This window comes from Leuciscus leuciscus (assembly GCF_965113295.1).
Source record: "Leuciscus leuciscus genome assembly, chromosome: 13".
NCBI lineage: Eukaryota > Metazoa > Chordata > Actinopteri > Cypriniformes > Leuciscidae > Leuciscus > Leuciscus leuciscus.
The window spans coordinates 23956822-23980056 of record NC_138737.1 but is presented as its reverse complement, the minus strand read 5'-3'; the positions used below and the strand labels follow the sequence as shown (position 1 = coordinate 23980056).

Here is a 23235-nt window from a genome sequence, read left to right as displayed (position 1 = left end):
AGGTGACTCTCACCCAGGCCGAACTGAGTGGACACAACAGACGGTCCAAAAGGTTCCTCGGAGCCCTACTCGGAGCCGCTGCAGCTGTGGGCACGCTGTTCAACATCGGTATGTCTAGCGTCAATGCCGTGAACATCGCCACGGTACGAAGACATGTGACAGAAATCCAGACGGAACTCCCACAGCTGAAAGACCAACTCACCACACAAAGCGCATCCCTAACCACCATAGGCAAAACACTGAGAGGTACAGTCACCATCCTTAACACACATAGCGTCATGTTGAACCAAACTTTGAACTCAATGAGACAGATGTTCACAGTCTTCCAGAATGACTTTGCCCAAACTCAGTTGGTCACCGCATTGATGTCCGACATGCTCAGAGAAGTGAGCTCCTCCATGGACAACCTAGCCATGGGAAGGATCCCGCCTTACCTAATACCCCTGAGTCTCGTACAAACCGTGCTGGCTTCCGCCACCACCACACCCACGGATCCGATACAAACCCATCTCGCCTACTCTTTAGGTAGCGCCATTCCCCTGTACGTTGACCCGGCACAGCGGGAGGTTGGCTTCCTCCTCAATCTGCCAATCATCGAATCAAGCCGAATCTACCGTCTTAAAGACATTGTCAACATCGGATTCTGGCAACGGGACACTCAGTTTAAAGTACGGACTCCCGACGTGGTAGCGTACCATGACAGCGACCCACAACTGTACCTAGCACCTAACCTACACATGTGCACCCGCACGAAAGACATTCACTATCTCTGTCCAAGCAAACCTTTCCTCAGAGATAACACCGATGGGATCTGCGGCCTCCAACAACTAGCCAACGACGCACGTTGTCCGGCTGATGCGAAACCTCGCAACCAGGTCACCGAGACGCAAGCTGAGATCGTAGGAAACCGATGGCTCGTGAACACTCCAGTACGGTCAGCGACCCTGACCTATGACCAACACGACACGGCTACACGTGTCAACCTGCTCAACCAAAGCATGTGGATTCAAGTCCCACGAGGAGCCATCCTCCACCTAGATGACCTGGCCTTGTACCACCTCCCAAGTGAAGAGTACCAAGCCGAGCTAGAAATTCCGTCGTTCTTCAAGAACCGCAATTTCACTCTAGATCCCGAACTGGAAGATTGGATTGAAAAGGGGGGGCCACAAGTTATCGACATAGCTCCCCTGGACTCAGCCCTTCAAGCATTGTCCCGACTACCCATTCTGAACACTTCACCTGTGGTACAAACATGGACAGCAGCTGATACCGCACTGTGCATTACCAGCATCCTCGGACACGCCCTAGCTTTGGGTTTGGCCTATATCCTGTACAGAAGGATCAACGCAATTCGAACCTCCACAGCCAAGCTCACAGAGGCAGTCTCCGTCGGCTTCAGGAGAAACCTCCGGAAGGATGACTCCCCACTAGAGCAAGCTGAAGACCTCATCGAGCTCACGCTGCAGTCCTAAGCAACACCCGTGTGCAGCCTCCGCCCATCCATGCACCTGCCATCTGACCGTTGTTACCGTGATGACTCAACTAGGCCCATACACGCCCGGTCGACTCATCAAAAGGGGGAATGTAACGGAGAGCAGATCACCAGCTGCATGGTGATTAAATCAAATTAATTAATTCAGTCTAAATCTACAAAACCCCTGTCTCGCTCTGACTCAAGCTATTCTCACATTCCAAAGAACTCTCATTTACGACACCTCTGCTGTTTTGAGATTGCTCTACGCAAGACGTGCAGCCCAAACGGCGCCGAAAAATGGTGTAAATCATTGACTATCTCTCACTCTACATGATCTCTTACGTCTAAACCAACAGAGACCGTCTGTTATGGCCGGGAGAGCCTCACGCTGACCAATGAGAGCGATCCCGAAAGCACTCCCCCCTAGGGAGTCCCTCGGACACTGATTTACACATAGACACTAATTAACTCTTCACAACAATAAAACAGTGTTGTAAGAGACCAGATGCCGAAACATGTGGTCTGTGCCTAATACATCAATCCAAAAAGCCAAACGCACGCACACACATAAGCCTCACCCGCCATGACGGGGACAAGAGTTCAGCGGACGGGTATGAACTTTCAAGACGCACTCACGCACCCACACGCAGAAACACACGCAGATCCCACCACGTGGGACCAAAATCCTTGTATGAAATATTTTAAATGTATTTTCTTGATGTGTGTCTGATCCCCTGTCCCAAATATTATGCCTATGTAGTTTGTTGGCCTGTAATCACTCTGTGGTGTCCACAATTACAAGAAATGATGTACCTCCTTGATTTCAGATATTAGAACTGTCATTCGCGGTATTGCCATGTTCCACGAACAACAACGATGCTGAATCTTTAACACAAAATATCAGAGAATGCATTGTTTTATTAAATACCAGTGGTATTAAGTTATGGACGAATTCATCGTTCAAAACCCCACGGAAGAGGAGGCGTATAGACCTCAAAACGTCAGGAGGTGGGCCCATACGTTGTTAAAGACGATTGGCCCACGTACGTGAGGGAGGCGTGAGTTTAGCCCTTTAAAATTGCGCGCCCCTCTTCCTCTAATCGCAGTCCGCCAGAGAGAAAGAAGACACGCCTCCTTCCCTCAAGGAAGCTCCGCTCGCTTTTATTTTCCTTTTATTTCCAAGTCTTTTCTTAGAACTACCATTACTTCAGTATAGTCTTCTGAAACCAACCCACAAAACCAACTTAAGGCTAAAGAGAATCTTTGCTGAGTCTTCGCTCGCTTCAAGTCGCCATAGCAACCAGAACGCTGTGACCACGTGATCCAGGTGTCTTTTCCAACACAGACGAACGCACCCACGGAAGGCCGATCTTTCAAACAGAGTAACGTAGATCTTTTAAATTTGCAATCTGAAGGAAATGCTGTTTAAAGTTGCCTAAATATTACTGAGAAACGTTGGGGTTTTGTGGTGAATGACTAAAACTGTTTCTATCTCTCTCTCTAAATTCTCTTTCACACACACCAACATATACGTTTACACACACACACACACACACACACATACTCTCACCCACGTGTGCCGAGATAAACACACTACCACGTGCTCACGGAGCGACACACCCACCTTACAAACGCTACCATCTCCACCTTTCACACACACACCTAAAATCATTCGTATCTCAACTATTAGTTTCCTCTCGCTGAGTTTCTCTCTCTCTCTCTCTCTCTCTCCCAAATCTCTCTCTAAAACCTTTTTATTTTGTTGTATTTCTGTATTACGATCGTTATATTGCCTGCTTTGTATATGCATTTTTACTCCTGCGTGATTTAAAATAATTGTGTAATCGCTAGCCTGTTTAAATAAACTTTGTTAAATCATTTGAATTAAGTTTGCCTGCTTTGTTTCAAATTCTGAGTCCCTGATGAGTGCAGATTTTACCTTATAAGCTCTACGATTGGTTACTCTTAAAAGAAACCTAAAATTGTCTAAAACACGGAGATAATTATCTTCTTTGTGGCCACAAGAAAGTGTTATCTATCAGTGTTAAAGACGCCCGATTTCTGTTCATAAAGAATACATTCTGTCCGCTGGACGGCCAGTCTGCATGGTAAATGAACAAACTCAACTTCTACCTCAAATTCCCCCAAATTGAGTAAATGCTACCCGTCTCTATCAGTGATTATTACAAGTAATTGTGTAATCGCTGATACAAGCCGAGATTTTGACCTATTCCCTAATTTGAATAAATTAATTTATGGAAGCAACAGATGCATATTCACATTGATGAATATTACCGCTAATTTGAGCTAATTAATTCCCCAACACAAAGTCATTGTTGTTACACGCTCCTAAAACTGTCCAGGAGGGAGGTGGAGTTGAGGCGGACCCGGGGGCGGGATGGAGGGCCAGGCCCGTGCAGCGGAAGAGGACCTGAAGACTCCGGCAGGGCGGAAGGCCAGGGCGGAGCAGGCTGTGCAAGCGACCAGGGCGGAGCAGGCTGTGCAGGTGACCAGGGCGGAGCAGGCTGTGCAGGCGACCAGGGCGGAGCAGGCTGTGCAGGCGACCAGGGCGGAGCAGGCTGTGCAGGCGACCAGGGCGGAGCAGGCTGTGCAGGCGACCAGGGCGGAGCAGGCTGTGCAGGCGACCAGGGCGGAGCAGGCTGTGCAGGCGACCAGGGCGGAGCAGGCTGTGCAGGCGACCAGGGCGGAGCAGGCTGTGCAGGCGACCAGGGCGGAGCAGGCTGTGCAGGCGGCCAGGGCGGAGCAGGCTGTGCAGGCGGCCCTTCAGGCGGCCAGGGCGGAGACGACCCTTCAGGCGGCCAGGGCGGAGACGACCCTTCAGGCGGCCAGGGCGGAGACGACCCTTCAGGCGGACAGGGCGGAGACGACCCTTCAGGCGGCCATGGCACAGGAACAGACACCGGCTCAGGAACAGGAACAGACACAGGGACAGGAACAGACACCGGCTCAAGGACAGGAACAGACACCGGCTCAGGTACAGGAACAGACACCGGCTCAGGAACAGACAGCGTGACAGCGGCCATCTCTGTTGAGGGCTCAGGTTCAGGCATGTCAGCGGCTATCTCTGCAGAGGGCTCAGTCGACGTGGCAGCGGCCATTTTGACCAGAGACACTGGCTCGGTGGCGGCCATCTTGTCTGGAGACACTGGTTTGGCGGCGGCCATCTTGTCCGGAGACACTGGTTCAGCATACGTGACTTGAACAGACTCTGGATCGGCGGCGACCATCTTGTCTGGAGTCACTGGCACGGCGGCGGCCATCTTGTCCGGAGACACTGGCTCGGCAGACGTGACTTGAACAGACACTGGATCGGTGGAGGCCATCTTGTCCGGAGACACTGGCTCGGCGGCGGCCATCTTGTCCGGAGACACTGGCTCGGCGGCGGCCATCTTGTCCGGAGACACTGGCTCGGCGGCGGCCATCTTGTCCGGAGACACTGGCTCGGCGGCGGCCATCTTGTCCGGAGACACAGGCGTGGATTCGGCCATCTTGTCCGGAGACACAGGCGTGGAGCCGGCCATCTTGTCCGAAGACACAGGCGTGGAGTCGGCCATCTTGTCCGAAGACACAGGCGTGGAGTCGGCCATCTTGTCCGAAGACACAGGCGTAGAAAGAGGAAGAGGAACAGATTCAGGCTCAGGCTCAGGATCAAGATCAGATTCGGTCTCAGCGGGACGAGACTCTGGACGGGCGGACGTGACGTGGAACTCTGGCTCGGGCTCGGCAGGACTGTCGTGAAGCTCTGGCTCTGGCTCGGCAGGACTGACGTGAAGCTCTGGCTCTGGCTCGGCAGGACTGACGTGAAGCTCTGGCTCTGGCTCGGCAGGACTGACGTGAAGCTCTGGCTCTGGCTCGGCAGGACTGACGTGAAGCTCTGGCTCTGGCTCGGCAGGACTGACGTGAAGCTCTGGCTCGGCAGGACTGACGTGAAGCTCTGGCTCTGGCTCGGCAGGACTGACGTGAAGCTCTGGCTCTGGCTCGGCAGGACTGACGTGAAGCTCTGGCTCTGGCTCGGCAGGACTGACGTGAAGCTCTGGCTCTGGCTCGGCAGGACTGACGTGAAGCTCTGGCTCTGGCTCGGCAGGACTGACGTGAAGCTCTGGCTCTGGCTCGGCAGGACTGACGTGAAGCTCTGGCTCGGCAGGACTGACGTGAAGCTCTGGCTCTGGCTCGGCAGGACTGACGTGAAGCTCTGGCTCTGGCTCGGCAGGACTGACGTGAAGCTCTGGCTCTGGCTCGGCAGGACTGACGTGAAGCTCTGGCTCTGGCTCGGCAGGACTGACGTGAAGCTCTGGCTCGGCAGGACTGACGTGAAGCTCTGGCTCTGGCTCGGCAGGACTGACGTGAAGCTCTGGCTCGGCAGGACTGACGTGAAGCTCTGGCTCTGGCTCGGCAGGACTGACGTGAAGCTCTGGCTCTGGCTCGGCAGGACTGACGTGAAGCTCTGGCTCTGGCTCGGCAGGACTGACGTGAAGCTCTGGCTCTGGCTCGGCAGGACTGACGTGAAGCTCTGGCTCTGGCTCGGCAGGACTGACGTGAAGCTCTGGCTCTGGCTCGGCAGGACTGACGTGAAGCTCTGGCTCGACAGGACTGACGTGAAGCTCTGGCTCTGGCTCTGGCTCAGCGCGCTCTGAGCTTGACGGGACCAGCATCAGCGAGGGCTTTGAGCTGGGTAGGACCAGCGGCGAAGAGGACTTTGAGCTGGACAGGACCAGCGATGAAGAGGGCTCTGAACTGGACGGAACCAGCAGCGAAGAGGGCTCTGAGCTGGGCAGGACCAGCGGCGAAGAGGGCTCTGAGCTGGACGGGACCAGCGGTGAAGGCTCTGTGCTGGACGGGACCAGCGGTGAAGAGGGCTCTGTGCTGGACGGGACCAGCGGTGAAGAGGGCTCTAGCTTGGCGGGCATGTCGCTTGCTGTCTCAGGTGCGGCGGGCATGACGCTCTCAGTCTCAGGGGCGGCGGGCATGACGCATACTGCCTTGGCTTCGGCAGATTTGGCGTGAAGTGCGGGCTCGGCTGGGCTGGCGTGAAGTGCGGGCTCGGCTGGACTGGCGTGAAGTGCGGGCTCGGCTGGACTGGCGTGAAGTGCAGACGGTGACATGGCGTGCCACGGAAGGAAGCTCTCCAGACATCTGGAGAGTGCCTCTCTCCAATCCAGACCGGAGAGATCAGGGAGCTCCCTCGGGTCGACCTCCTTAGCCCCCAGCCGGTAACACAACTTAATAGCCTCGTCACCCAGAGAGCAAGAGGTAGCGAGAGGAACAAACCCCCAGGTGTACTGGAACAGATCGAGGCTATTCAGGGCCAAGGCCGCGATCTGTCCAGCGAACTCCCGGCTCATGCTGGGAAGATCAGGCGAGATCCGTACTGCTGGATTTCTGGAGGTCATAGCTGCTGGATCTGGGTGTGGCGAAGTCTTCTGTCACGAACTGCTCCAAGACACGAAGGTTAGATCCAAATGCAGCTTTATTGGCTGGGGAAATCCAGAGGCGTAATCCAATGTACAGGCTAGGGTCATACACAGGCAGGCAGTCAAAACAAAGAAAGAAACAAAACAAACAAACAGGCAGGGACCAGAGGCAAGAGAGTAATCCAGGGAACAGGGCAAGATATCAAAAACCAAGAAACAAGAAAACCAGGGAAACGCTCAGAAATGCAGTGTAACACTTAACAAGACTTCGCGGTGAGTGACTGAATAAACATGGTATAAATAGACTGAGACTAACAGGATGATGTGACACAGGTGAATGCAATCAGTGAATGAGGTACAGGTGAATGTGATCAGTGATGATGAGTCCGAGCAGTGAGTTATGGGAAATGTAGTTTGTGAGTGATAATAGTCTTATGTGGAGTGCCCTCTGGTGGCTCTCAAGGGCACTCCAGCTGGTGACCGTTACAGTATGTCTGGTCATCGTATGTTACAATGTTTACATTTTCTGGTACAATTTCTGGTAAGATACGCTTTTTTATTATTTCAATTAAATTAAATTATTGTGATCTGATTTAATATTGACTCATTTGGATAAATATTAGGTACTCAAGATAGGCGTTAATTTTTCTCAAGAAAAAAAAACAACTCACCTAAAATGCTGTAAACATACAGAGAGCCCTATCAGCTGGCAGTATTATTTAGGGTTAAAAATAACTAAATATAATGCGTTTTTTTATTTTTATTATAATAACAACTTTATTTAATGAAATAAGTAAAAATATAATAAATATTTAATATAGTACACATATTTAGCAAAATACTCTCTATAGCTCTTTTTTTTTTTGCCAACTACGCACTGTAAAAAAAAATCCTAATTTTACAGAGAATAACTCTAAATTTTTTAGAGTATTTTTCTGTTATTTTAAATTATATTCAAAACTCTGTAAAATTACAAACAATATCTGTAAATTAATTAATTGACTGTTAATTTAAGTATTATATCATTAATGACAAATTACAGTAATTCTTATTTTTTTCACAGGACAATTACTGTATTATTTATACAGTATTTTTCTGTTTTTTTAAATTACATACAAAACTCTGTAAAATTACAAACAATATCTATAAATTAATTAATTGACTGTTAATTTAAGGATTATATCATTAATGACAAATTACAGTAATTCTTATTTTTTTCACAGGACAATTACTGTATTATTTATACAGTATTTTTCAGTTTTTTTTTATTACATACACAACTCTGTAAAATTACAAACAATATCTGTAAATTAATTAATTGACTGTTAATTTAAGGATTATATCATTAATGACAAATTACAGTAATTCTTATTTTTTTCACAGGACAATTACTGTATTATTTATACAGTATTTTTCTGTTTTTTTTAAATTACATATAAAGTTGTGTAAAATGACAATAAAATTGTGTAATTAAATATGTAGCTCATTATATTAAAGGTTTATATCCATACTAACACTTTAACATATTTCCTTGTCATTTTAAAGTAAATGTTAGTTTTACATTTAAGTGTATTTTTACATTTAAACTGTAATTCTGGATACAAATTTAATGCAAGCAAACTGCACAATTATTGTTAAATTGACCTTGCTGGTCAGACAGCAGGCCAACAGGGATCATGGTGGAACATGGTGGAATTAGGTCCTCCTGGGAAGTTTGTATTCATGAGGTTTTACTATTTATTTTTTTATGTTTTAAATTAATTTATGAAGCCACTGTATCATTACATATTATATTGCTATATTATAATGCTCATATTTTGTGCAGGCATTAGCTTACTTCATTGCAAATAGAAAAGCCTGACAATGTCACTGCAACAGTATAAGTATTGTGGTATGTTTCGCACTGACACACCCCTAACTCTTCAAGATCTGGGTTAAAGAAAATTCTGAGCTTCCTACTCATATTTTCATCATTGTGGTGGTGTTTATGTGCGTTCAACTCGTAAATACGATCTTTATGACATGACTTGAATGCACCAATAGCTCTAGCTTAGGGACAATCCACACAAATACTCTTAAATTACATTACAGACTGTCACAGCGAGAAGTTCTTTGTCCTGTATCAACGCTAAAGGCCTAACCACTGCAGTCAACACCTTGGAGTAGCCTATCCATGCTGTTAAATAAAAGGTCTGTAGACAAGGGTTAGGGTTAGAGTTAGGGTTAACCTTAACCCTAACCCAGACCCGGTTTCACATTACTGGTGTGCATCTTGAGACAAAACAATGGCACTGACATATTTTAAGATAAGTCAGTGGAAGTTGCTTTCATGTAAAACAGCTGAAATGTGCATTTTAGTCTGGGACTACAGGCTTAAGCCTTGCTTGTGAAACCCGGGGTATGTTGCAACTTGTATAGAATTATGCCAATGTTAGCAAAGTGTTGTGTTGGACAGAGGATTAACCCTAAACCAACAGGTTGTGTAACAGTGCCACACAAGGTGAAAAGCAAGACATTATTAGGCATTGGAGTGTTTCTAAAGGAAAGGACAATAATTTGTTAAAGTGCAAAAGGGTCATTATGGGTCACATGGATGTAACTAATGTCACCCAGAGTATACCAATCCATTAGTTTTTCATATGTCTATACAGAATTTTACATGAATACATTATGCAGTGTTTGCTCTGTTTAATAATCTGTTTGCTCTGTTAAATTGCTGTTTAGCAGAGCAGTGGTAAATATATGTTGTTTATATATGTTGTTTTATATATATAATTTTTAATCATACACTGCAATGAAAACACCATTTAACCAATTGAATAAATATAACAGCCAGCCTACAAATACAGCTAAATAAATAGAACGTGTATATTTTTTCCTATTCTTTCTTTTAAAACATGTCATATTTTCTTGTAGTTGCAATGTTACCACACTATTGGCTGTCTCTCCGAGTTGTTTTGAGCATGATTGGTTATTCAGACTGTCATCCAGGAATCTGGCCAATGACAGCTATGCGCGCCTTTTACTCGTCATGTTTGAATATTCGTCTGTTGGAGTGAGTGTGTGTGTTGCTGCTGCTGCTGCTTGGGATCTGTGGCTTTTTACGTTATACTGTTTAAAACATGGATTATTTTACATCGGACAGCTACATTTTTATTTTGTGCGAGTTGCAGGATGTAAATGAAGAACAAACAAGGAATATAGATGGACAACGCATTTTAACAACGTGTAACGGACATATTGAAATCTGCGGAAGGTAAATAACTTTTTATTTTATAAAAACAATTCTGCTAACTTACATAAAAATATAGTGTGTTAAATTGATAATCTAAACGCGATTAGAGCAATATCGATATTAGTACATGTTTCAATGTATTAGGCTAATGTTATGTGTTGCTAGCATGTGTATTGTCAGCTAACTTAGGTTAAAAAAAAAAACCTCAGCATAAGAGCTTTACAATGACTGAGAACATTGTCTCTTTAGACAGAGAGGAACTCGAACCACACTCTTTGACTCTAGAAGAATAACGTTAGGCTATGCAAACTAGGCTTTTGAATAGTTGTTGATCGCGGGATATAACGTTAGCTGCTAGGCCTAACGTCACCGATCAGTCATCATAATATGTTTTGAGTAACGTTATATGAGTTGGGGAGTAAAATTTTGCAAGCTTTCGCAAATGTCTCTGTTAGTAAAATGCTAATATACAAATAGCTAATATTGCTGTGTATGTGTGTGTTTCCCTCGTGATCCAGAAATCATTTGGAATGATCCAGCCACATGATCTAAAGATGCGGTGAGTATTGTTATATTAAAATAAACGTGAAATAGAGGCAGAACATGTAAACTCTGCTCGAAGGCACACTGATTCAAACCCTCCAGACAATATTTTACCTATCTTCTTGAGTTTACAGGCCTAGCTGACCCAAAAATAAATGTCCTTTCAAAATGAAAGTATTTTCAAACCTGTATGACTTCTGTGAAACACAAGAATGTTGGGAATAAAACAACATTGGAACCCATTGTATGGGAAAACAAAACAAAACAATGAAGGCATTTCTCAAGATATCTTAATTAAGGTTATACAAAATAAATTCATACAGTTTTGGAACAACATGGAGTAAATAATGAGAGAACTCTATTTTTTGGATGAGCTGTTCTTTTAAGGACGTGTTCCCAGGGTCCTTTGATAAATTAACCATGGTTTTTATTATAGTAAAAGTTTATAAACCATGTTTTTATGGTGGATTGATTACAATACTTTGTTACCATTTAGTTAGTGTAGCAAAACCATGGTTAATGTTAGTAAGGGTTCTCCAGATTTATGTAACACTTAAGGAACACGTTAAAAAAGGGTCTTATGTCACCCAGATCAATAGTCTGTTAACACACAGGTAATAATTAACACACTTTTTAACTTTTTAAAAAATATATTTTTTAGATCAAGCCTTGGAACAATGTTTACGGAGCAGAACAGGCACCAACAGAGAAACAAGCCCATCACTAGTAAGTATCCACTGCAGTATATAAAACGAAACAAAAATTATCTATTTTTTTTCTCCCTCGTGCCATCCCAGATGTATATCTGACTTTCTTTCCACAGAGATTTTTTGACAAATTATCCATTATTGTAAGCCGATATAGCCTAATGCAAGTGCATGCTCCAGAAACTACATGCAGCCTACAAACAGCTGCGGTGTTGTTCACACAGGAAGTTTTCTGCACTTATCATATGAGCTTTACAATGCTCTTGGATTATTGTCAGGATGTGTGTTTGGACTTTTTTGACCTTCAGCATTTTGTTGTCTATTCACTTGCATTATTCGACACACGAACACAAGAGATGGATAATTTTTCTAAAAGTCTAGTTTATTTTTTCTAAAATTTGTGTTCATCTGAAGAAAGAAAATCATATACCTTTCGGACGGCGTAAGGGAGAGTAAATGAGGGGAGAATCCCCTTCCACAAATGCGTTAGCAAAGGGTACATGCGATGGTAAATTAACTGAAGTAATTTTATCTTGTAGCAATTTTATTTTATATTTATGGTAATGTGACCTAGGATGGCAAGTCCCAGTGATTCATTTTAAAACTAGATATGGTGGAAGAGTTCAATTTAACAGAATAATTTGAGTTGTTTGTTTGGGTTTGCTATATTACACACATTTTCATCATACATTTCATATAAAGTTCCATAGGTAAAACTATTAATAGATACGTTAAATGTAACTACCTGCAGGGTTCAAAGAAAAGACGTCAAGAACACACAAACTTAGGAACTTTACACAACAACGATGTACTAAAAACAGAAACGTTTTTTCTTTGTACAGATGACAACGTTATTAAAACGATTCCCGTTCGCACAGATCGGCGAAAACGTCTAAATCGCTGTTTTATCCATGCCACAAAGTAACTGGTGATGTCACTCTGTAAAGAAAGACCACGCCTGTGCACATTCGCATTCACACACGCATGCCTATAGACTAAACTCATAATACGCATATGCATGCCTTTACCGTTTTCACAGATTCACATTTCAGTAGTTTAGACCGAGACCATTTTAGTTGGAAACTGAGTCGTGTAAACGACCCCTTACTAAGCATATATTAAAAACCCCAGGGCATAGGGATGCTCACTTTTGATTGGAATTTGCCCACTGTCATGCAGATTTTAGCTCAAACCCTAATTAAACTGACCTGAACCAGCTAATCAAGATCTTCAGGATAACCAGACACAGTTTGGAACTACAGTACACTCTGCAGGACACTGGCCCTCCAGGAGTTTGGCACACATGAACTGAAGGGATAGTTCACAGTCAGGCAAACAAGAAAATTCTCCCAAATAATTTACTCACCCTCATGTTGTTCCAAACCTTTATGCATTTTTTGGTTGCCAACATTCTTCAAAAATATCTAATTTAAGATATTTTTTTATTTATAAAAATTTATCTAATTTATTTAATGCTTGACAAAAGAGAGACATTTCAGGTTTGAAAAGACATGATGGTGAGTAAATGATGACAGAATTTTCATTTTTGGGTGAACTATCTCAAGTACTTTAATAATCTCACACAATGAGAATATACCTTTTTTTTTAAAACACATATCATATATTTAATTCCCTGGAGAATGAGAGAAAGACCCTCATTACCCATATCACAGCAGTCTGAAAACACCTCCAGTTAATACAAATATTGTTCGTTTTATTTTGTAATACTAATTGGCATTTTTAGGCGTTTACCTTGCAATGATACCTCTGGAAAAGAATGTCCATTGTTGTGAATCTACATGTTCCTTCTTTTGGTGATGCACATTTTTCAATCAGACATAAGTTTTAGATACCAGACAAATCAGAAGACAAAAACAGACAATTTAAATAAAAATGTATTAAGCATGTTTAAAGGAAACACAAATAATTGAAATCATTTTGAGAGAATCATAGTGTGTCCTTTTTTTCTTCTTCCCAGATGCACCAAGCTGATTACTGGCCGTTTTCTGGAGTGCTGGTTATTTGCTGTATCTGTCACTTCTGGTACACTTTTGTTGTATGTTTTGATTTAACTTATTAATAAACTTGTATAGTAAGGATTCTGAATGTAAAGACCATATAATATTTAATATCAGAACTATGTGACCCCCAGGGGTCTGAATAATTCCATTTTATTTAGATTACAAGTTTACATTGTTTAAATACTATTAAATTATATGTAAACACAAGTGCTGCAAATTAAAGTTTGAGATGATTTTAATCAGTTTTATACAGTTTTTTTACAGACTTATTTTGTCTTCTAAAATAAAACTGTTTTATTACATTCTTGAGCATGTCTTGACAATTTATTGAATGTTTGATCGTTATAATTTAGGAAATACCTGTAAAATAACAGTGTTTTTCAGTAGAACTTTTAGTGCCGTCACTTTATTAAAGGAGTTTGATTGTAATCATTTAGGAAATACCTGTAAAATAACAGTGTTTTTCAGTAGAACTTTTAGTGCCGTCACTTTATTAAAGGTGTTTGATTGTAATAATTTAGGAAATACCTGTAAAATAACAGTGTTTCTCAGTAGAACTTTTAGTGCCATAACTTTATTAAAGGTGTTTGGTCATTATAATCTTGGAAAAATCCATAAAATAAAAGTTTTACACTGTAAAAAAATAATCGTAAAAAAACGGTCAAATGACTGGCAGCTACGGCTGCCAAACAAAAACCGTAAAATTAAGGTAAAATATCTTCATTCAAACAAGGAAAAACCTGTAAAATAACAGTGTTTTTTTCTAAAACTTTTAATGAAAAATTCTCTAAAATTATAGTTTTTGCACTTTATTGGAATTAAGATATTTTACTTTAATTTTACGGTTTTTGTTTGGCAGCCGTAGCTGCCAGTCATTTGACCGTTTTTTTACGATTATTTTTTTTACAGTGCGTGCTATAGCCTAAATTATGTTCATTAAATGGCTTTCCTGAGGTAAATCTGACATAATTGTTCTCCAGCTATGTTATTGACCTCTTCACGCTCTTATGTCGATATTATGTATGAGGAATATACATTTCGGTAAGTTGTAGCCTACTACTGTATCTTTCAACAGTGTTCGTGTTTTTTTTACTATTAGCTAATAGAGATGATCGGTTCCGCTAGGGATCTGTCACGTCACATTTACAAACGGCAAAACGGTATTTATTGTTTGAATTTCATAATAAAATTGACAGAATCTGAGAGCTGAGATTTTTTTAAATCATAAGTAACCTGCTCTGTCTGTCGGTCTCCGTGTCCTCTTTGCTTCACGATTTTTCTGTGCGTGAGAAAATGGATGTGTGGCGTGAGAGCGTGTGAAAAGTATAAATTGCGCGAGTCTCACGGTGAATGCATGAGTGTTGGCAGCTCTGCATAGTTCGTCCATCCTCAGGGTGCTGCTGTTCTTCTTCGCGCAATTTTTTTATCCCCCAAAACTAGTTCAGCTACACCAAACACTGATCCCTAAATCTACCTGTCATTGTAACCTTAACCAATTAAATTAGCTGCAGGGCGTGATTTCTGCTTAACTGATGTGCGCCCAGTGGGATATAGAAAGATAAAAAAATACGGGAGAAATACGGGAAAATATTTAAACGGGATGATAGCGGGATAGTAAGGTAAAATCCGGGAGAATCCCGGGAAAAACGGGAGGGTTGACAGGTATGATTAAAGAACTCCGAGATACTTTCAGATACTTCACAAGTACGAGCCATACAGAGTCACCGGAAAGTGAAACAAAGGGACAGAAAGACAATACAGTACCTTCCCCTTCGTCAGATCGGTCAGTTGCCAACATGAGACAGCGGCGTTCGTGTTACCGTTGCGGATCCAACAACCATATGGCTAACAAACCTTCATGTCCAGTGATCAAAGCAGTATGCAATTCATGTGGAAAAATTGCCACTTTGCCAAAGTTTGCCGATCATCACAGAAACAGGTGCGTGACATTGTTATACCAGAGCTCACTGTATTATACATGAATGATCCTAAGACGGTGACAGACAAAATTCTCTGTTCAGTGCAAATTAAAACAAATGATGGACATTGTCAACCAGTGGAGTTAATTGTGGACACGGGCTCATCAGTATCCATACTGCCCGAGAGCATTTACCATAAATATTTTGCTTCATGCACCCTCAATCCAGCGACAGTAAAATTTGTTTCTCATTCCAAAGAGATTATTCCAGTGCTGGGCTGTTTCTCTACAGATGTCTTCCATGATGGTAGTACAGCAGCGGGCACGTTTTACATAGTAAAGTCAGGCTCACCTTTGCTGGGAATGGATCTGCTGAAAGCACTTCACTGCCATATTGAAGGCGATACTGTGATTACAAATGAGAATTCTGAAATACTGCCAGTGCATACTGTAGGATGCGCAAGTGGATTCATACACAAAGTGAAAGTGAAAGAAGGTTTCATTCCTGTTCAGCAAAAATTGAGAAGACTGCCATTGTCAGTCAGACAAGCAGTTTCAGATGAACTGAAAAACCTGTTGGAGCATGACATAATTGAACGGGTGGATGCATCTCCATGGGTCTCCCCACACAAAAAAAAGGAGGTGGAATTCGCATGTGCATTGATTTAAGGGAGCCTAATAAGGCTATAGTTGTAGATAGCCACCGCTTGCCCCATATAGAGGAACTGTTGGCAGAACTGCGCGGGGCGACAGTGTTCTCAACCATAGACCTGGCCTCAGCAAATCACCAGGTTCCATTGCATCCTGAAAGTCGAGATTTAATGGCATTTATTACCCAGGACGGACTGTTCCGTTATAAACGTGTTCCGTATGGACTGGCTTCAACTGCGCCTGGTTTCCAGAAGATGATGACTGCTATACTGGACGGATTGCCAGGTGTTCAATCCTACTTGGATGACCTATTTGTTTACGGCGAAACAGGACATCCATGACACTCGCTTAAAAGCCGTACTGTCTGAACAAGGCTGGTCTGAAACTAAATATGCAGAAATGTAAATTTAAGCTGCAAACCTTAAAATTTTGGGGGCACACGATTTCTAAAGAGGGGTTACATCCAGACCCTGATAATGTAGCTGCTGTCGTGCATGCACCTTCTCCCCATGACACAGCCTCATTGCGCTCATTCCATGGGCCTTACGTCTTGGTATAGTAAATTTCTATCTGATTACGCAACAGTGGTTGAACCCCTGCGTGAAGTTTTGAGAACCTCCACTGACATGAACTTTCTCTGGACTTATAAGGCTAATCAAAGTTTTGCCACCCTGAAGACTCCTATAGCCCCATTATAGCTCTATTCGATCCCCGATTGCCAACTTTCGTGAGTAATGATGCTTCTGATTACGGTGTGGGAGCAGGGGCGATTCCAGGATTTTATAAATGGGGGGGGGGGGCAGAGGGGGTACCAAGAACCAGTGAGGGGGGGCCCATGGGAAATAAGAAAATTCAACTGGAAATAAATACTTGTTTAGAAAACATTAAGCACGATTTCAAAAATATTTGCAATGTCCTGTGCCCTAATATAGATGGTATTAAATGTGGCACTGCATGTTTTGGACCACACAGTTTTGTTCTAATAAAAAAAAAAGAAAAAAAAAAGACTCTGTCCTCTTTTCATTCTCAACTCCCCCCAATTCTGCAAAAAAAAAAACAAAAAAAACATTAAGTATCGAAATTACACAGAGTTGCATGTAGTTATGGTGTTAGTTAACATTCTCACATTTTAATGTTTACCATGCCACAAATATTATTGTGCCTTTAGTCTTTAAAGTCCGCGTGAACCGGAAGTTGCAAACGAATTTTCTCCAGTGCTGTGACGTATTTCCCAGTGAAAAGGAATTGTCGGTACACGATCCGTTCCACCTGCACGATCCGTACACGCATGCGCGTAATTACGTAGTAGAAAACGTCACGGTTTTCCTACACTATCGGAACCACGCATGCGATGGCACAACTTGCGGCATATTTGTGTAACGTTGTATTGTGTTTAACATTTCACAGCGGGTCTATTTTGATGCTTTTAAATGTAGCTTACGATGTGTTTACGTGGTTGCCAATCCAAAAATAATAAAGGAGTTGTGAGTTGTTACATTAACATACATGATCAGTTTCCTCCATAGGCTATACTCTCCTTTGCGATTCACTGCTGTATGGTATTAGGCTTAACTTGCCGTGTTTTGGTCTGAGGTCAGTAGTATTGTCAAAGACGGTTTGTGTCGTTTTTTTATTATTAAAAGCTGCTAATATTAGTTAACTTTTAAGTTGAGTAATTTTGTATTAGTATGGTATGGATCTATATAATCTAAATGAGGAAAATGATCCCTTCAATGTTGTTTGCAGAAGACAATAAGGAACATAATATGCATTTCTGCCTAGACAATCTGCACTTACATGAAGAAAGAACTACGTGGAACAGATCGTGCAGTGTCGTAAATCGTCGCAAAACAGAATTATCATTTGCGCATGTGCGTTTTCTACTGCGTCTACTACGCATGCGTGAAACGGATCGTGCAGGTGGAACGGATCGTGTACCGACAGGAATATTGAACAGAGGGCAGGGTTTTACTCTAGCGCTCCTCCTCTCCATCTCTTGCTCATTACAGACTAACGATTTGAGGGGAGTGGTTAGGCGTTTCCCAAACCAAGCCATCAAACCTACGTCATCAGGGAAGGTCCTCCAATGCAGAGGGGAGGGGCATTTTCAGATTTTGATTAAAGATTACCGAAGCCCCAAAAAAATTTTCTGTGTTTTAATTTGCACGGATTAATTGTTCACCACAAGACTAGTAATATGCGCTAACAAAGTAAATAGGGTCCATTTTGATTTCAGTTGGACTTTAAAACAACATAAAGTAGTATATCTCTTTTATATTTATGTGGTGGAGTGCGCTGCCGCTGAATAACACTGACAAGTCCTCTCTATTCAGTAACGTTAGTCTGACGAAGTTACGTTAGCTAATCTAACGTTAAGGTCCTTGCACACTAACATACGGTGCGATATTTCAAAATATATACTGTAATTGAGTGTGTATAAGTTACCATAAACAGTGACGTGTCGAGGTGTCTCTCTCTCCTGTTTGAAAAACGCAGACCAGTGATTCTGCTTTGCGAATCGCAAATCAAAGCAGTGATTGACAGCGCTCTGATCCAATGGCGTTGGGCATTGTCATGTTGACAGTAAATCTAGCCCAATGATGTTGGGGGGGCACCAGGGGGGGCCAATCATATTACAGGGGGGGCCGGTGCCACCCCGTGCCCCCCTTCTAGACACGCCCCTGTGTGGGAGGAGTCCTTGCTTAGCTACATGCTGATGGTACGAGCGTATAGTGGCATTTGCCTCCTGAACTCTTTCGTCAGCTGAAAGAAAGTACTCGACTGTGGAGAGGGAAGCACTGGCTTGTGTGTGGAGCATTGAAAAATGGAGGACGTATCTCTGGGGTAGACATTTCGTTTTGCGTACTGACCACCAAGCCCTTACAATGCTTCTTACATCAAAAGGCACAGGTAGAGCTGGCATGCGAATTGCTAGGTGGTCAGCCCGTCTGTTATGCTATCCCTATGATTTTGCATTCCGCCCTGGGAGATACAACACAACAGCAGACTGTCTTTCTCGATTCCCCTTACCTGAGACGAGTGAACCAACAGATGAACCAGAAATGGTCGCCACTGTTTCTCACTTACTTGTTTTGTCAGTCTCTGAGTTCTCTTCTGCATCGGAGAGCTGCCCCCAGTTAGCCCAACTTCGTGCACAGATCAAGAATGGCTGGCCTAAAAACAAGAAGTCAGTGAAACAAGAACTAGAAGCTTACTTTCACATCAGACATGACCTTTCTGTGGAGGGTCCGCTCATTATGCGAGGAGATCACTGTTCCATTGTCGCTGCGTACAAGACTTGTGAATTTAGCTTCCGAAGGACACCAAGGCATTGTACGGACAAAACAAAGACTTTGCGAGCTCTACTGGTGGCCGAAAATGGACAGAAGTGAAGAAACTCTGATTGCTTCATGTTTGACATGTCAGCTGAACGACAAAACAGCCAAGCCGGCACCTGCACCACTCATACCTGTGGAACTACCTAACGGTCCATGGGAAAAGGTAGCCATCGATATTGTGGGACCATTTGAGTCTGCTACATGGGATTGCCGCTACTCCATAACACTGGTAGACTACTACAGTAAGTGGCCAGAAGTAGCTTTTGCATCACAAGTGACAACAGATGTCATTATAACCTTCCTGGACACCATCTTCAGTAGAGAAGGTAATCCACACTGCTTAGTGATAATGGTCCACAACTAACATCTACTGCTTTTGCTGACTTTCTGAAGGAATGTAACATTCAGCATATTTACTCCAGCGTATATTATCCGCAGGCCAACGGGGCAGTAGAATGATTTAATAGAGTGTTGAAACAATGCATCCAATCTGCAATTCAGGAAAAGAAGCCCTGGAAGGCAGCTGTGACTCAGTTCTTGCATAATTTCCGGGCAACGCCACATGCTACCATAGGGGCTACACCTTTCGAACTCCTGCGTGGCCACAAGATGCGTACAAAATTGGATGTCCTGCCTGTCAGCACGGAAGTGAAGACATATTCTGAGATCAAACACACTGTGACACGTAAACAGCAGAAATGTAAAGACTATACTGACAAAAAGAGAGGAGCTAAGGTACGCAAATTCAAGGAAAAGGACTGGGTGCGTACTAAGAAACCAGAGCATGTTCACAAAGGTTCAACAAGGTACATTGCTCCATGTTTGGTGAGAAGGAGAGTTGGTCCAAATACCTTCCTGTTGGAAGATGGGAAGAAATGGAATGCGTCTCTTCTCACTGGAGTTCCAAATGAGGTGTTGATAAGTTTTGGAAAAACACCAGAAAGGAAAGCAAGCTTACAGTCTCATGCTCATGTAAAGGAACAGCAAACAAGTCCTAGAAGAAGTGTGAGAGTTCTTAAACAGCCAGCTTGGTTGAAAGACTTTGTGTTAGAGCAGTGTTTCCCAACCGGGGTGCCGAGGCCATCAAACATTGAAAAATTGCTAAAATGTGTTAAAAAAATTGTTTTAACCATCAATCTCGGATCATCGGAAGTCTCTAATAACAACAAATAATGCGCACAAATTTATAATAAAAATGCAAATCCTAAGTTTTCGGCGTTGAATTGCGGAGGTTACGTTTGCGCGTGATTTTATTCCCGTGCTTCATTCCCAGTGCGTCCACATAAAGCTGCCTATTTGTCATTGTTGCGCTTACGGTCAAATACACACGAAAACATTGTCACAACGTCCGTCTTGCTGCGTATTCACATAAACACATTGGTTATGTCCGTGCTGCTGTCAACGGTAACGCGTGCGATTAATGTTTTTCAGTTTAACGCGTTAAAAATATTTAACGCAATTAAAGCAGCATCCGTTTTTTTTTTCTGTCATCCTTTGGCTAGCGTTACATTATATAATCACGTTCTTCTTCATGCAAATGCTTTTAAACCATGCAAGCGAGAAAATACAAAAGAGAATGCGCTGTCTGTGATGCTGACACACACGACGCACAGAATGATGCGCGCTAGAATCGCACTTAAGCAGTCTTAAATTAGTTAAATACATTTTTAAATGAACGTTAAGAGTTGTGAGAAAATGGGACGCGTATGGGATCCACATGTGCAACAGTGACATCAGAATCAAATAACACTTCATTCATAAAAAGATGCCATTAAACAATTATTTGAAATATACTGTCTGTATGTTGTTTCTACATTAATTTGGATTAAACATAAAACATAAAATATATTAAAAACAAGCTATCTTGTGCAATTATAACAAAATTATCCCAATATAAAAACACAAATACACTGAGTGAGCAAACATTTAGGTGAGATTTGGTAATTGAGCAATGTTTTTATATGAATAAAAGCCTTATTAAATATGTCACCATGTAAAGTGATCTCTTCAGAAGAAATTAATGATTTCCTAGACTTTAAATGGATGGATTATAAAAATTGATAATATTAAAAATATCTATATGACAGAAGGCCTATACGGCAGTTCTTCCCTGTGGTATTGAAAATTAATACATTTCAAGGTATAGTATCAAAGTAGTATCGTGACAACACTAGTGTAGGGTGCCACACATCTTTTACATTTTTTTAAAGCTTGACTGAAAAAAGGTTGGGAAACACTGTGTTAGAGAAATAAATAGATGCAGTGGTGCTGAAATAGTTCATGACTCAAATGGATTCAAGTGTTGTTTTGGTTCACTTGGATTAGTACCTTAAAGAGAGTGCTGGGATTTAATACATCATTTGTTTTGCTAATATAACTTGTTTTATATAAAGAGGTAAATTGTTTTTAAGGTAATTCTTTAATTCTGTATACTTACAGTGTTTGGAGTATGGTATTATGTTGTGATGTTCCAAGACAGTACCCTAATCAAAATGCTTCAAAGGAAAGGGGAAATGTTGTGTCTGCAGAGTTATTGTGGAGCCACTAGATAGCAGTGGAGGGAAGGAAAAGAGAGAAGAGTAGTAGAGAGGAGAGAAAATACACACTCGTGTCTGTGCTTGCTTCTTTATTTGATTACAAGATGTACAAACATCACATATATTAACCTGACAAATTAGTTTACATAAATAGAAGTAAATGTAATGGGTTAGGTCAAGTGACAACAGATCCTTGAAATAACAACTAATGCTGGTTACCATTTGACTCCGGCCAAACAGTGACTGCGTCTTAACTGGATATGCTTTATCCATTAGTCAATGAAGACATGGCAAGACAAGTTTCTGTCAGATTTGAGAGTTGAATAGACTACACATCTGCATTTAATTCTCTCTAAACAATTAATAGCCTACAGTTATCTGAACACATCATAATTATTGTAGAATGTTCTTGTATTTTTCAATGTTCTTGTATTCAAGAAATTACATAATATATTTTTTGATCCAAGTTTCTTGCTTTTAAAATATTAACAGACAACTAATGTAAAGCCATATTCTGAAATGTACATGTTAGGATGTGTACATGATTCCAGTCAGGATCGGCTAAAGATTTATTGAACTTATACACTGAAAAGTTGAAGTTACTGTTTACAATCAAACACTACATCTGCGTAGGTTTTGCTTCCAACACATTAAATCTATGACCCTCCAATGGTTTTGGAAAATGAATGGATAGACCTTATAAGTTATAACTATGAGAATATAGCATTAGAACATTCTGATAGGTAGCATATATTATAAGGTCTCCATAAAAACACAGGCAGGTGATTTTCAATTTTAAAGCAATTCGCAGTGATGTAAAAAAATTAAATAAAATAAAAATAGCATGTATAATGCCAAATTCAAGCCAATGTCTGTAATGAAACAGTACTGGCCAGCATCACACAGTGTACTGGGGTTTTTGAGAGGATGATAAAAAAAATTTAAATAAAATACTTTACAGTACTGAACTAAATAAAAAAGTTAATTGAGACAAACAATAAAGCTGGCTTGAGAAAGCCTGACCAGAAAGTGTGTTAAGTTTGAAGTTTATAACAGTTTTAAAGCTTAAAGTTATGATTAGATAGATAGATAGATAGATAGATAGATAGATAGATAGATAGATAGATAGATAGATAGATAGATAGATAGATAGATAGATAGATAGATAGATAGATAGATAGATAGATAGACAGACAGACAGATAGACAGACAGACAGAACACCTGGTGGTCATAAATGGCCATAAATGGCCATACATTAGGCTTTCTGATTACACTTTAGATTAGGGTCCAATCGGACCCTAAACTTGCAGACAAGTCAAACCAAAATGAGAGTTAATTTTACACGATTAGAGAACTTTGGTTTCAACATCGGCATGTT

At 42.1% G+C, this 23235-nt stretch overlaps 1 protein-coding gene across 1 annotated transcript; it reads left to right on the top strand.

Annotated features, from left to right (window-relative positions):
- Window positions 1-2417: 2417 nt before the first annotated feature.
- LOC309512817 (uncharacterized protein) lies at window positions 2418-6516 on the top strand (the record flags this gene model as incomplete). Its single annotated transcript, XM_082188546.1, has 3 exons — window positions 2418-2482; window positions 6097-6419; window positions 6450-6516. 3 exons carry the CDS (start codon window positions 2418-2420, stop codon window positions 6497-6499), a joined length of 438 nt encoding a protein of 145 aa, XP_082044672.1. The 3' UTR covers window positions 6500-6516.
- Window positions 6517-23235: the final 16719 nt, after the last annotated feature.